At 33.4% G+C, this 16,410-nt stretch overlaps 1 protein-coding gene across 3 annotated transcripts; it reads right to left on the reverse strand.

Moving 5' to 3' along the window:
- Positions 1 to 1,265: 1,265 nt before the first annotated feature.
- Positions 1,266 to 13,804, reverse strand: LOC142614704 (putative sugar phosphate/phosphate translocator At3g14410). 3 transcript variants are annotated; one of them, XM_075787261.1, is made up of 8 exons: positions 13,467 to 13,804; positions 11,766 to 11,873; positions 11,651 to 11,685; positions 3,637 to 3,749; positions 3,032 to 3,293; positions 2,655 to 2,923; positions 1,883 to 2,044; positions 1,266 to 1,619 (listed from the first exon to the last, which is right to left on the reverse strand). In XM_075787261.1, exons 1-7 carry the CDS (start codon positions 13,566 to 13,568, stop codon positions 1,899 to 1,901), a joined length of 1,035 nt encoding a protein of 344 aa, XP_075643376.1. In that variant the 5' UTR covers positions 13,569 to 13,804; the 3' UTR covers positions 1,266 to 1,619; positions 1,883 to 1,898. The 3 variants fall into 3 exon arrangements, with proteins under 3 accessions (XP_075643376.1, XP_075643377.1, XP_075643375.1); XM_075787262.1 differs by having other exon boundaries at positions 1,266 to 1,580; positions 1,861 to 2,044; XM_075787260.1 differs by having other exon boundaries at positions 1,861 to 2,044.
- Between the last annotated feature and the right edge of the window lie 2,606 nt (positions 13,805 to 16,410).

Consider the following 16,410-nt stretch of genomic DNA (forward strand, 5'->3'; position numbering starts at 1 on the left):
AGTTAATATTTGTGGCATTTGATTGGTTAAGTAGGCACATAGTGTATAATATTATATAATATGAATAAGTATAATTGTGTGTGTCAATAATTAATACGGAGCCAATGAATTGAGAATTAAGATTAGTCATTTAGTTTAAAGTATTTTAATAAAAACAAAGACAAATAGATAATAACAACTGCATAAAGATAAAAATGTTAGGCAAACTTAATAAAATAAAATGGTCACAGGCTTATAGCTACTCACATTGGTAATAGACACTCATAATGAATTATCACATAACAATTTAAAATTTGAAAACTTGTAAAAAGAAATTGTAAAATTTCATGTTTTATTATTATTTTTGTCGATAACTTGATATATTCAAATTCTTTTTATATTAAAATTTTTTTAATTTAAATTTTTTAATGACTCTCCTAAACAAAATTCCTGGAACAGCCACTCTTTTGTTTTTTCTTTAGTTTTCCCTTGTTTTCTTAGCAAATAAACAAAGGCGTAAGACCGCCACAACTCAAACCACAACCAAATTTTAACCAACAACCCAAATGAAATACACAGTGCCAAATGAAAGCCACAAGTCAACCCACAACCTAAATGAAACCCACTAGTACATCCAAACCAAATCCAGAACCAAATCAAACACACAAATAGGCTGCAAAACAATATCTATTCTCTGTAGATGTGACCAAGTTGTACTTTAGCTATCAACCAACCACGACTCTTCTTTATCTAGGCTTGAAATTGACTAGGTAGAAAGCATTACGATACTTCGCATGGCATAGGAAGAGTTAGGTCTTTCCCAAAGGGCTTTGATTGTTTCACATTCTTAATGGTCCGTTTGGATTGAGGGAGAGAGGGGCAGAGTAGAGTAGAGTAGATTTAGCACAAAATTAGCTTATTTTTAGCCAACTCTACTCTACTTCCCTCCACTCCCCCTCCATCCAAACAGGTCATAAATGTGAAATTTTACATAATGTCTACACTTTCACATTAAATATCTACATTTTACACATAATATGAAAGAGTAAGGACATGAAGTGAAGAAGTGTGGACATTGTTAAATGTGAAACAACCGAAGCCCATGGTCATATTTTGTGATTTAACATTTGAGCCAAGCCTTTAAGTTCTGGCCAGTAGGCCACCACACATTTGATCTCCATAAAATATTCTACAGGTTATTGCACCAGTGACACTATGCCAATAAATTGCATGTGTAACACCTAGGCGTACCAGTTTATGCCTTTATGGGATCCAATTTATATTCCTTTTAGGCGTAGCAATCCAAAATTATACATTCTTGGGCTTTGATATTGACACTTACAAAATTTAGTACAAGAAAAGGAGCATTATTTCTACTATAGAAGACTAGCATTTCAGCAATTTCTTTACAAAGAAATCATCAACTTACATTTTTGCAATTGCATTACAAACAAATAATGGGCTTAAATTCCAGGTATTGTTTACACAATAATCATCAATGTCTCTGATTAGAAGTACCTCCATTTTGACCCTTCATTAAATGCCTCTTTCTCCGATGGTACAATTGTCAGATTCCACATCTTTTCACATAATTGGAAATTCTGCTCCGTACATCACAAAAATACCCAATGTTGGAGCAGCTGCAACAGTCAATAAAAAAAAAAAGATGGAAAATCTATACACTGATTTCTTCATCAAACAAATTCCAAGTTATGCATGTGTCCCATTCACAATGTGAAATGAAGAAAATATGCAATTAGTCAGACAAGGTGGTGGGGGTGGGGATTGGATTATTGGAAACAAGAAAAAGAACCGACCCTAATTTCTGTTTAGAATCAACTAATATGGAGCACATCTTTGCTAAAATATAGAAGTACACACCTTAGAAAGGAACTTGACTCACTGTTGTTACTATATTTCTACTTGCTGGAAGCTGAGGATGCAACCAATGGTTCGGATTCAGCCAGTTCGGATTCATTGATTTTGGCTTCGGAATCATCGACACTGGCTCGTGAAGCTTCTTTTTTCAACTTGTGATTATTATATGCTGCCACACCCGCAATAGCTGCATTGGAAATAATGATGATATTAGTATTAAATCTTGTATTCATTTTGTTATGGTTATTAAAAAATTTCCACCCACTGTTTGCTAGAAATTTCTTCACCCAAATTCAGTGCTCAACTACAGAGAGCAGAGACCAAAAGATTAAAAAGGAAAAAAATACAAAGAAGGATCTGCTATCTGAGTGGATTAACATCATACTCCTGGGTGAATTCAAGCTGTTAAGTCTAATTTGGGTGGTGGGGGGAAGGGGAGAGGACAAGAATATCCAGAGAAAGCAACTATAAAGGAAATTTATGAGAATATAAAAATGGCATTTAGGGTACACTTTAAGAATAGCAGAGCCAACTAGTGACTCAGAATTAAAAAAACAAAAATAAAAAGGAAATAACCAAAGAGAAAAAGGAAAAAGGGGGATGAGGTTATAAGGGTATTAATGGCAAAATGCAGTTTGCAGAATTCGCCCTCGAGTTGGCCTAACATTTATGCAAATTAGCTTATAGATGAGCAAGTTTTTATGTTCAAGACATTCAACTCAAACTAATCCTGAGCTACAGAAAACATCTAGGTTCCAAGAAAAAGTCGAAAAAAGTGAATATGATGAGATACTGACCAACGCCATATCCAAACAGATTTATTACTGTCAGCTTTGTATCCGCAAACAGAAGAGCAGATAGTAAGACAACCACCCAATCCTTAACAACTCCAGCAACACGAATGGTTAAGGCACTTGTATGCGTAATTACAAGGAAAACTGATAAATTGAGGGCAAAAGTACAGAGACAGTTGAGTAATAGCACAAAGGGTGGAAAGTTCCAAGATCCATGTGCTTCCATCTTTGGCTTCTCCAGAAAGATCCATGGAATTAATAGGCAAAGAGCACTACATATAATTAAAATTTTGTTCAGATAGGCATAAATCTTACCTTTAGGAATTAGAAAGAAATTATTTCAAAAAGATGATGGATACCAGATAACAGAATCAGTATACCTGCAAGGACTAACATAATACATAACGGATATAGGGTTCAGTTTGAGACCCTTCCGCTTAACAAAGATCTCCATGAAAATAAGTCTTAAAGCTTCTCCAACAACACCACCCATTTGATAAACAACTCCAACCCAGTTGATATCTATTTCTCCATAAGAAGCCACCAGAACACCAAAACTTATAACTGACATGATCAACAGCATTCTGCAGCTCATTATCTCAAGTCCTGCTGCTACTCCAAGAACAAAAACAGCTACCGGCACTGAAAAAGTCATTTAAGAGATAGACATTATAATTTGTAATCATCATATATAGTAATATATATCGAAGACCCAGGACTTGCTAATCAACCATCTTACTAGTCAGCACATATAAGCCATTACTAAGACTTGTTTGTTTTGTCGTTTTCTTTCTTCTTCTTTTTTTTTTTTTTGGTTGGGGGGTGGGTGGGGGGTGTTTAAAAGCTCACTTTTTCTAGGTACAAGTATACTTTACCCGGCTTACTATACTTTAAGCAAAATAAGCCAATGAAATAGACTTTGCAGCAGAAGAGACCCATTTTAGATATATAGCTAAAATGGGATACAGGGTTATTAAGGACTTACTAATTGCCTTTAACATTTGTGCAAACGCAACTGAAATATACAGGTAGGCAGTGTTTCCCAGCCAAAGAGTCATTGCAAACATTGCACCAATTGGCACAACTGATGTTGCATATCTGAAAAATTGGAACTTTGTTAGACTTACGTGGAAAATTACTGAACAGGTATCTAGGCAAGGAAGAAATTTCTGCAAAACTTAAGTAACAAGGTGCATGAAAGTAGTACACTGAACTGTTTTATAAACATTTTCATTTTAATAATACGGACAAGGTGACTCAAGAGTATATTTCAAGGAGGTCCACTGGGTACATTAAGGTTATTTCTAATACCAAAATGATTACATTCTTAGATTGCAGAACATTTGGCTAATTAATCATACATTAGATAGCGTGCATTACTAGTTTTTTTTATTTTATATAAGTAATAAAAATATATTGAAAAGAAGAAGGGTGTCACCTGTGTATACAGGAAATATACATCAAGGACAAAAACAAATCAAGTGCATAAAGTACAAAAGTCTATGAAACCATGGACAGAAGAAAGAGAATGAAAGCCTAACACTGCAACCCAATCCAGAAGAGTCTTAAGGAAGAAGAGTTTAAGATCTGAAACTGATCTCTCTAAATCCTCAAAATGTCGGTTATTCCTCTTCCACCAAATGCACCACATCAAACAATGGGGCACAACCATCCAAATAGTAGAATTTCAATGCCTCCCAAACTTTCCCTGCCAACAAGCCAATAGCTCGACCGTTGTTTTTGGCATAACCCAAAGAATGACAAACAAAATAAACACCATAGACCACAAATCAAAAGCAATAGGGCAATGGATAAGATTATCAATAGTCAAAATATTTCCCAAAGCTGCAGTCCAAACCAAAAAAGCAACTCTAGAAGGGACCTTAGACTTCCAAACAGTCTTCCAAGGGAAAGACTCATTGAAACTTTTTGTCAGAACTTGGTAATTAGAACGAATAGCAAAACCTCTTCCAATAACAGGTTTCCAACATATCTTATCACCCCCAACTCCTCTCAAAGAAGCTCCATAAATTCTAGACATTAAACTGTAAAAGGACTCCAATTCCCAATCTTCATTGTATCTTCTAAAATTTAGATCCCAGAAAAGAACACCATTCGGGAACTTCATCAAATCAGCCACATAGGCCTCCTTATTTTGACTTAAAGAAAAAAGTCTCGGATAACACACACACACGCAAAGAAGTGTTCCCACACCAAATGTCCTGCCAAAATCTAATAGTAATCCCGACCCCAACCTCAAATTGGATGTGACGAACAAAAGATGGCCAACCACGACTAATAGACTTCCACAAACTCACTCCTTGAGGGCCAGTAACGGGAAGAGAGCACCAACCTCCCCCTTCACAACCATACTTTGCCCCTATCACTCTCCTCCACAAGGCCTGTCACTCATTCCCAATTCTCCAGAACCATTTTCCAAACAAAACTTTATTAAAACTTTTCAAACTTCTAATAGCTAAACCTCCACAATCAAGAGGAGTGCAAACCATAGCCCATTTCACTAGGTGAGTTTTTATTTTTTATTTTTTATTGGCACCAGGCTAGGAAGCATGAGTGCGGATTCGGATTCAGGTTCGGATGCGGGTACGGTGCGGCGACTCAGCAATTTTTTAAAAAGTATGGTGCAGATACAGCGGGATACGTTTATTAATAAATTTTTATTTATATTTTCTATATTTGCTAAGCTTATTTTTTCATTTAATGATAAACATATACCAATTTAAGAGCAATAGTAGATAAAAAAACCTTTGGGATCAATTTAATATTTATAGCTAATATTTAGGGGGGTAAATTTTGCAAAATAATATTATAATGATAAGTAATTATTTAAATTGCTACAATTACTAAATTATTTAGCTATTATTAAGCTAAATGATATAAATTGTTGAATTTAATATAGTGTTTAAAAAATCATAATAAAGATATTCAAATTTGGGGGGGTTTATTATAAATAAACAAATGTGTTGGGATATTTATAAACAAGGAAGCTTCCAAGAAGTTCCATTGCCAAGTCCCGCCACTACCCACGTGCATTGCTTTATTAATATCACATTCCAAGGCTCTATTTGAAAGTCTACAGTCATCTATCTTCTTTCCTCACAAACCATTTGGCAGCAGATCTTTCTTCTTCTCATTCCCTTTTTTTTCTCACAAATCTTTTGGTAGCAGATCTTTATTCTTTCTCTTCTTATTTGGATAGAATCAGACCAAATGGGGGTGTTCCGGCCAGTTTCTTGGCCAACTTTGGCGGGTTTTGGCCCAAATCGGTGCCGAATCGGACCAAATCAGCTCAAATTGGCACGATTCGGAGACGAAAAAAAAGAAAGTAGCGAATCGGCGCATCGAAACGAGTCGGGTGCAGGTGCAGTGGCTCTGGAGCTGCACCCGTGCTTACCAGGCACCAGGTGTCTAGAGCAGAGCCCTAACTAATCCTGGGAGTGCACAAGCCCTCAACAAGGAGTTTCCTGCAAGTGCACCTTGGGTAATTCAAGGGGCAATTAAATTCCCCTAGTCCAATGGCCCCAAGGGAGTGAATGCACGCATGGGTTTTTTTAAAATCCCCATACCACTCCAGAGAAAATTTCATTGAAGTTGCTCAATACGGGTTGCAACCTCTATAGGGATAGGAAAAAGAGAGAAAATAAGTTGGAAGATTGGACAAAGTACTCTTAATAAGAGTAACTTCACCTTCATTTGAGAGATACAATCGTTTCCAACCTGCTAACCTCCTCTCCATCTTCTTAATAATTGGATTCCAAATAGAACTAACTCTGACATTAGCACCCAACGAAAGACCTAAATATTTCATCGGGAAGGAGCCTTGCTTGCACCCTAGCACATCCACCATATTTGCTGTATTTGGAAGCACATCTACAAGGACCAATTCAGACTTATCCGTATTAATTTTTAGCCCAGAAACAACTTCAAACCAAAACAGCACTAGCCGGAGAAACAGAATCTGATCAAGATTAGCATCGCATAAGATCAAGGTATCATCAGCGAAGAGAAGATGGGTCACCTGCAAAGAGTTACCTGTAGGACCCACCCTAATACTAGACATGAGCCCATCCCTCACTGCCTTATCCAACATTTTACTAAAAGCACCCATAACAATCACAAACAATAAAGAGGATAATAGATCACCTTGTCTTATACCTCTAGAGCTTTCAAAGAAACTACACGGAGTTCCATTAATGAGAATGGAGAATTTAACAGCAGAGATGCAGAAGAAAACCCATCTTCTCCAATTTTCAAGAAAACCACAACAATCCAACATATAAATGAGAAAGTCCTAATTCACATGATCATATACCTTCTATACATCCAGCTTACACAACACCCCAAGAACTTCTTATTTCAACCTACTATCCAAGCATTCATTGGCAATAAGAACAGAATCTAAAATCTGTCTTTCTTTGACAAATGAATTTTGAGATTCATAAACAATATCCCCAAGCACCATTTTACTAGTTAGTTGTGAAGGTTAAGCTTATGGAGTGAAGTTCCATTAGGTATACACTGACAGGCAAATTAAGGAAAATAACATACAGTCGAAATATATATAACTCAGCTGCATCACTTGAACAAAACCCAGTTGCCATGCTAGCACTGCTTCTCTAATGTGAAAACTCAATTATTAACAGTGGAGAAAACAAACACTCTTAAGTGACTCAACTAGAATGCTACAACTCCTTCATTTCTATGTTCTCTAGTATTTTGAAGACCTATGTATGTTGCTGCATCTTTCTCACTAATTCAGTTCCCCCAATATAAACCCCCTTTAAGTTGGGCTCTTTGTCCTTTACAATCCACTTCAACCTAGAGCCCAATTTTAGCCCAGTACACTTGATTTTTAATACCTACCTAGCAAGGATGGGCTAAGCCAAAAAAAATAACTCAAGGGGCCACACCAAATAAAACAAAAAAAATTTAAGAAACAAATAAGAACCAATATATAAAATTTATAGATCATATGTGTCTTTTTACAAGATTCCAAATTATGTTACTTATTAGAAAAACAAAGAATCTAACATATGTTATTTTTTCATATATAGTCGACTTCACACCAAATTAATCTTTTCATTTCTCAAGATATATATTTCGCTTTAAAAATTAGCTTAACTTAACAAAATTGTGCTCTATGCTCCCCATAATCTACTTATACTTCGAAACTTGAACAATAAATTTTATAAATAATTATATAACCTATTTATAAAATTTTGTGACGAGTAAGATAATTGTAATTTATTATCATATTTAATGTTCTTCTAATATCTCAAATCAAGGTTTTTTGTCAAAGGTATATCCCAATTTGCCAATTTATTTCCTATTCTTGTTAATGTCACCACAAGGATTGAGAAGTTGTAGCGGTGTGGCACCACTCAAACATTAATGAGATTTGGAGCTTTTTTACAACTGCACCTACTGAAAAAAATTTGTGGGTCAATTATGAGAACCTTTTTGTAAGATAAGATCCTACTGTAATTTTAAAAACATATAGGTATACTAATATATAAAAAGAATTATTAAATATGCATTTTTTTAGATGTAGTACTGGTCCCAATTCCTAAAACAAAACAAAGTTAGATTTTTTTTTCATAAAATGATCCCAAAAGATAAAACTTATCACCTAACTTTTCTCCTTCCTCATACTGTACCATCTATCAAATAGTCAATCACCCAAATTTGTCAATCTAGTTGACCAAGAGTGTGTGTGTGTGTGTGTGTGTGTGAGAGAGAGAGAGAGAGAGAGAGAGGTGGGAGAATTAGAAAAAGAAGAAAGAAAATGGAAAAGGAAGAAGAAAAAATGGTGGAGGTAACTAACAAATTATTTAAACCCTAAAATTTATATTGGATTGTACTTATTTGATTGTTATATTGTTTAAATTGAAATTGATTATACTAGGTCTTTTATTTATTTATTTATTTTATAATGAATTTTTTGAATTAATATCATATTGGCTTAAGTAATGCAAGTTTAGTTAAACTACTTATCAAAAAGTTTAGTTAAATTATTTATTTGTTAATATGAACTTCTTGTTAGCTTGTTAAATAAAAGAAAATGAAAATTTATTAATAAAAGTGTTGAAATGAGATTAAATTATTATTTTGGAATAATTTGTGAATAAATTTCTCAAGACAAATCCAATAACATAACAAACACCACTTGGCGAAGAAACTTGTAATCATGGTACTAAAGTTCAAAGCAAAACCATGTTGGAGTTGACTTGAAAACTCTTCCAGCATGCTCTGGGCTATGGACTAAAAGCATACATTGCCATCCCAATGATGGGGATAAAGTTAGAAGCATATATCTACAAGAGTCCTTGTCAACCTCTTAACCACAACTTTTCACAAAGAAAAATTGGTAAATTTTCAAGTAAATTCAATAGGGAATTGTTTATAGTATGGTATTCAACAATTTCCTTTTCTTTTTTCTTTTTGAAAATATAGAACAATATCAAATCCATGTATTTATTTAATTCTTAGTTATAGTTTACACCCACTGGAGAAAAATCATGGCTCCACCACTGTGTTGTGGGACTTCTTATGGGGTTGTTTGGGTGATGAGTTCAAATTTCATCAATTTAGTTCATCTAAAACCTATGGAACTATGCAGGTGGTGGTTTAGGCATCAAGAATTTGTCAACTTTTAGAAAGTATTTGAGCCATTATGCAGTAGAAAGAGAGGCTCTTTGGGGAGAGGTTGTAGATAAAGAATATGGCAGTTTGTGTGGAGATGATGTTCTAATATGATTAATGGTCCATATGGGGTAAGCTTATTGGAATATATTAGAAAGGGTTGGGGAATGTTTTCTTGCTTTATTAGATTTGAAGTGGGTGAAGGCACAAGAATTTCTTTTTGGCATAATATGGTGCAATGAGTAACCTTTGAAGGTGACTTCTCTGGAATTGTTCCATAAAGCTCGTCATAAGGAGTACCTGGAGGCAGACCATATGAACTTATTTAATGGTCACTTGCAATGGGACATTAAGGTTCATGAGGACTGTGCAGGATTGTGACCTTAAAGTTGTATCTTCTTTCTTAAACTTCTCTACACTAGTAAAGTTAACAGGAGGACAAATTATATTGTATTCCTTCCAGAGATCGTACATTTGAGGTTAAATCATATTAATAATGGAACTCCTTTCCCTTGGAAGAGCATATGAAAGACTGAGGCCCCTTTGACAGTAGCATTCTTTTCTTGGATGGCAACATTAGGTAAAATCCTAACGATGGATAATCTGAGGAAGAGATGCCTCATTCTGATGGATTGGTGATTCCATGCATCACTTACTCCTCCATTCTCAAGTGTTAAGGAACTTTGGAATATGATTGTATGCCTAATTGGAATTCACTGAGTCATGACCAGATGGGTGGTGGATCTTTTAAATTGTTAGAAAGTATGTTAGCAGGCACCATCATACAAGCATACAGACTACCATTCCTTCATGCATAAAGTGGTGTATTTGGAGAGAGAGAAATATGTGCAATTTTGAAGATCGTAAGAATACAATTCCAGAATTGAAGTGCTTTCTGTTGAAGACCCTATACTCAAAGACACTTCATTTAGGGTGCCATACCCATGTCGTATCCATGTCATACCAGTGTTATACCGGCTGTTTTATGTTATAAGTTTTTAGAAATTGCTCGTGTCGCCGTGTCGTATCCATAACAGTGTCCATGTCCGTGCTTCCTAAACACTATATGATTGGATAGCAGCTGCTATAACTACTTTTCTGTTTCTAACTTGTTTGGTTGTTGTCAGCAGGATTGGGAATAGCTATTTGAACAGCAACAGGGGCTGAATTTGGAGGTTTTGGGTTGACAGGAACTTTTTTTGATGGCGGAGGAGGTTAGGCTTGGTGAAATATGTAAAAGTGGTAGAATCTGGGGTCTGGTTGTAGCATTTATAGAACAACAAAAATGCTGGAACTAAAGATAGAAGGAATAGGAGAAACAGAGAAGGAGTTTATACACTACCAAACATTAAACAAAGCAGGCTGCAAAACTCAATTCAATAGGCATGACTTTAATTAAAGAGAGTTACAAGTCTTTTGCTTAGTATACAAGAAATCCTTATAACAACTACTCTTAGCCCTTAGATTAAGTAAGTCACAATCAAATTCTCAAAAAAGTAAGTCACAATCATACTTATATAACTATTTTTTTTCTGATAAGTAATATATTATACAAAAAGTGGCAGAAGGGATGCGACCTTAGTACATGGGAGGTATACAAGAGAAACATATGGAGAATTATTTTTAAGGCTTTTATTAATAACTAGTAAGGCACAAACGACTACCATGGACACTTCAACCCACACCACAAAGGTTTTCAACAGGCATGGGCCTCTTAATTGACAGAAGGCCAAAGATTTAATTTTGGGCTCCCAAATGGAATGTTTCCCTGTCCAGCCATGCTACAACTGCTGCACTGGAAAATATATATCGTATGATTGTAATCACAAGATCCTATCAGTCAAAGACAATCAACTTTAGGCCTTGGACCCCAAAGACAAATATTAACAATGTGCTAACACATGCCACAATTTAAACCTATGAGGCTATACTTCGACTTTGTTTCTTTTCCTGAAGAAAATGAGAGACCCTTAGATCTCTAAAAATATCCTCTCTTTTTTTTTGGTACTTTGTTTCAGTGGGCTCATATTTGGGGTTTTACACAATATATTTCCATTTCTGATTTCCCACAATCTGTTCGCTTTAGTTCTTAAACTATATGTATTTGGTCCATGTTCAGAGTCCGTGACCACAATGTTCATTCTTGTAATAAAAGTCTTATTACCTATCCAAAAAAAATTCTATTTAATAGAGGACTCAAATTAGTGATTCTTATCGTCTTATCTTTAATAATCACATCAATCATTGCAACTTTTTAAAGATTCTAATGCATTGACAAGTAACAACTTTGAAGATTTAAATATATTAGATAGGAGCGTATCCATTTCTTTACTTACATGTCTGGAGTCATTCCTTCCTCAACCTTCATAATCTGTAAGAAGAACGAAATACGGTAAAAACATTAGAGCAAAGGATATGATTGTCTCTCATAATATTCAGTAAATTAAATACCTTGAGAACTTTGGTGAGCATAAAACATAAGACTGACGAGAAGACCATGTGAAGTAGAGTCAATCCAAGAGGATAAGGGAAGTTTATTTCCTTAGATGACAAAACCCACTGCATTTCACAATTTCAATAAAATTTATATGTCAGCCATGTAGGGAAACCCTAGTAGAATCTTTGAGGCAGCAACATTAGATAGCCAAAATTCTGTAACAATAATACAAGTTGAAAAACACACACACACACACATAACCATAAAGATAGCAACGGAACAAAATACTTCAGAAGAAAATTTATTACATGCTTCCATTCATTCTTTTATGCTTAAAAATGATTTATTATATATTTGTCCACGTCATTTTCTAATAATAAAAAAACTAATAACTTCTACACATATTAAAAGTCACCTATTGCTTGGCACTAATGTATCATATAATGCATGTACAACTACCAATCGTCCACCTAGGCTACAATACCAAAAGGCAAGCCTCTCATACTACACAACACATGATAAGGGCGTCTCATCTTGTCAAAATAGAAAAGGCTCTAAATATAAAAGGTCAAAATCTATTGAAATCAATTTTGAAAAACCAAGGCCATTAGTGGTGTAAAAATTTTCGGACATGAAAGAAAACCAGAATTTTTAGAAATTGCCAATCTAACTACTAATACACACCCCAAATCAAACATCTATAGCTCCTTTCCATCTCTACCTATATCTTGTGCTCCATTCTAGGGCTTTTTACTTTCTTTTCAATCAAAAGACCATTCAAAGCTAAGAAATGAGGATCCAAAGGTCTCTTATTGTTTAAATTTGAAAACAATAAAGGTTTCAATAAGAGTGTCATTATAAAAGACAAGAAATGCTCTTAATTCATCAAAATCGTTATCTATCAATTCAATAATTTACGCAATGCATAAAACATAAGACTGATGAGAAGACCATGTGAAATAGAGTCAAATTCAAGAGGATAAGGGAACTTTATTTCCTCAGATAACGAAACTCACTGCATTTCAAAATTTCAATATAATTATATGTCAGCCATGTAGAGCAACCCTAGTAAAACCTCTGTGCAATAAATATGTTCGAAACTCACTTCAAATTTCACATTTCACAAGCCTCATTGAAGAGCTAAGAAATAAGGATCCTAAAGTCACTTATATTGTCTAAATTCTAAAACAAAAAAAGGTTTCGAACATGAATTATAGAAGAGTGGCCTCATTATGGAACACAAGAAATGCTCTCAATTCCTCAACATCTTTATCTATCAATTCAACAATTTACGCAAAACGCATAAATCAAGAAACTGAACTAAACACCTTCACTCAATCCAATACAGAATTAACATAAATTTTGTAAGCATAATTCCTTTTCTTTCTCTCTAATTAATGTCACCAAATCCAAAAACACAAACAAAATTGCAGTTTCTTCAGTGACAAAACTTGGTTAATAACCAAAACAAGAAAATGCTCTCAATTCATCAACAAATCTATCTATAAAAATAAAAAAATAAAAAATTCAACAATTTCACGCAAACTCAAAAATCACAACCAAAAATTTGTAAGCATTTCCTCAATTAATGTCACCAAATCCAAAAACACAAAAACAAAATTGCAGTTCCTTTTCAGTGACAAAAAACTTGGTTAATAATCAAAAGCTCAATTACGCAAAAAAAAAAAAAAAACAACAACAAGTAGTAAGAGTACCTTGTTGAAGAAAATCTGACCGCTGGAGAGAGCGATGTAGAGAAGAAGATAAGCGTAGGTTAAAATCTCGTCTTTGCAAAATGCTCTAAACCGATCCGCCATTGCAGAGAGAAAGAAAAATAAATAAATCAATTGAAAGAGAAATCTCAAATTCTTTTGGGGAGGTATTTCTATTATACTAATGTTGTATTTTTTTTAGATATTATGTATGAGCTAAGTAGACTTGGTTTTTTTTTTTTTGGGGGGTTGAAAACACTAGAGCTGGTTCTGGCTGTAACGTGAGTGAAGGGCGCGGAAGTCAGCAAATGGGGAGTACGGAGTGTGGAAATGAAAAGTTTGAAGCAGCCAGATTGAAATGGTACCACAAAACACACATCAAGTTTTTTTTTTTTTTTTTTAATTTATTTATTTAAGGTAGTGAAGGGTTGAAATTTCTTTTTAATAACTCTATATATTTTTATAAGTAATAATTTTTTTTTAACAATATGAATGAATGGTAATAAAGTAGTGTTACTTTAAATAAATGTGAGAAATAATAAGTAATAATAACTTTTTTTTTTTTTTGGTTGCCCACAGTGTATCCTCAAAGCTTTCAACCAGAGACTAATCACTGTTCGCGACGGGTGAGCCCATAACGGGGTAAATCGCTGGCCCAGGGAGTTTGTTTCAAAGTGTTGTTGGGGCTTAACTAGGAGGCTCACAGCCCCAGCTTTGAGCAAGTGCTCAACCACTTGGCCAACCCCACTGGGTTAGTAATAATAACTTCATAACTCAACAATTATGAAAAATTTTGTGATAAAAATATTGTTAACATATGTTATCTAAATAACTTGAAAAAAATAATACAGTAATAATAATAATTATTATTATAATTATAACTTCAGGACAAAATTCATAAATTCCTTATCATTTATGGATGATAGCATATCCATTATCATAATTTTTAAGATATGTAAAATTTATAGGTATCCATTAGGAATTAATTTGGTCGGTGTAGCTATTAAAACATTTTAAAGAGATGTAAAATTTAAGGGGTATCTATTTGGATTTTATTTGGTAAGTGTATCTTTCTCAAAAAAAAATATTTGGTAAGTGTATTCATTAAAACTTTCAAGCAGACAGTATATTCTAGGAATACAATAAAGGTGTAATTAACGGTTCTTTTAAGGAATTTGGTAATAAATTATTTTAAGAAAGTTTTAATATCACTTTTTTTGAATATATAAACCTATCAAAAAATCATTTTTTTTTTCTTTTCCCATAAAAATTTTCAAAAAATATTTCATAAACCAATGCTCGTAATACATCCATTAACTTTTCCTTACAATAAGTATATACTCTCTTCTCTCACATCGTTAAGAGTGGCAAAATCCAACATAACCCATAAACACAATATGACACAAAATTAGCAGGTTATGAGTTGAAACTTAATGAGTTTGTATTATATTTGGGTTGATACAACTGGCTCATTCAATAAACGTGTTGTATTTGTGTCTAACTCACGGGACCTTTCTAACCTGTTTAACTAAATATTATTTTATCAATATACCCTTCAAAACCCTATGGATATAAACTTATTTTCTTTCTAAGTTGCATTCCCCCAAGCCCTATGGCTGCCTCTCATTCTCAATCCTTAATCTTACCTCATCTTATCTTATTTTCTTAGCCATTGTCACCTTTTTGTCACTATGGTGCCAAGCCACTTTCGCCCTCATCCTTCACTTCTCTCTATCACTCAAAGCCCTAGTCACAACTGTCCTTTACTTTCATCTTTGAACTCTTTGCCACCATTGTGTCATCACCGTTGTCTTTTAATTTTATTTTTTACCTTTATTTATTTTCCTTAAATTAATTACTATGATTTGACATTTATTATTATGGTTTGTTTTGTTTGACATATTGTAATTGATTATTTGTGATATTGAGAATTTGAGATATACTTTAATTTTGAATGATTATTTGTAATTGCAGTTACACTGTTAGTTTTAAAATTTTTTTTTAAAATCTATTTGTTTGATTTTTCATAATTCAGATCAATTCAATTAATACTTTTTTTTTTCTTTTTGATAAAATTTGATAAATAGATTGATATGACTAACTTATTTAATAAACAAGTTGCATTAGGATTAAAGAATCTTGACCTATTCAATAAACATGTCAGGTCAATGTCAACTCGTATAGTTGAATACTAATGTATTTTTTTTTATATCATGTGTGATAAGCTAAGTAGACTCGTTTTTTTTTTTTTTGTTTGGGGGGGGGGGTTGTAAAAAATAGAGTTGGTTCTGGCTGTAACTTGAGTGAAGGGCGCGGAAGTCAGCAAATGGGGAGTACGGAGTGTGGAAATGAAAGGTTTGAAGCAACCAAATTGAAATGGTACCACAAAACACACATCAAGTTGTTTTTTTTTTTTTTTAATTTATTTATTTAAGGTAGTGAAGGGTTGAAATTTCTTTTTAATAACTCTATATATTTATAGCCGTAATAATTTTTTTAATAATGTAAATGATAGACAATAAAGTAGTATTACATAAAATAAATGTGAAAATTAATAAGTAATAATAACTTCATAACTGAACAATTATGAAATTTTTTGTAAAAAAAATATTGTTAACATAACATTATTTATGTTATCTAAATAACTTGAAAAAAATAATACAGTAATAATAATAATTATTATTATAATTATAACTTCAAGAAAAAATTCATAAATTCCTTATCATTTATGGATGATAGCATATCCATTATCATAAAATTTTAAGATATGTGAAATTCAAAGGTATCCATTAGGAATTAATTTGGTCAGTGTAGCTATTAAAACATTTTAAAGAGGTGTAAAATTTAAAGGGTATCTTTTAGGATTTTATTTGGTAAGTGTATCCATTAAAACTTTCAAGCACATAGTATCCTATAGGAATACAATAAAGGGTCCAATTAGGATTTT

The sequence above is a fragment of the Castanea sativa genome, chromosome 11, assembly GCF_040712315.1.
Source record: "Castanea sativa cultivar Marrone di Chiusa Pesio chromosome 11, ASM4071231v1".
Classification (NCBI taxonomy): Eukaryota; Viridiplantae; Streptophyta; class Magnoliopsida; order Fagales; family Fagaceae; genus Castanea; species Castanea sativa.

Coding starts and splice junctions, on each gene's coding strand:
- LOC142614704 (XM_075787261.1), bottom strand. CDS start 13,568: ATGGCGGATCGGTTTAGAGCATTTTGCAAAGACGAGATTTTAACCTAC. Junction 3,750..11,650: donor GAAGGAATGACTCCAGACAT/GTAAGTAAAGAA, acceptor CCAATTTTTCAG/ATATGCAACATCAGTTGTGC. Junction 2,045..2,654: donor TCTGTTTGGATATGGCGTTG/GTCAGTATCTCA, acceptor TTTCCAATGCAG/CTATTGCGGGTGTGGCAGCA.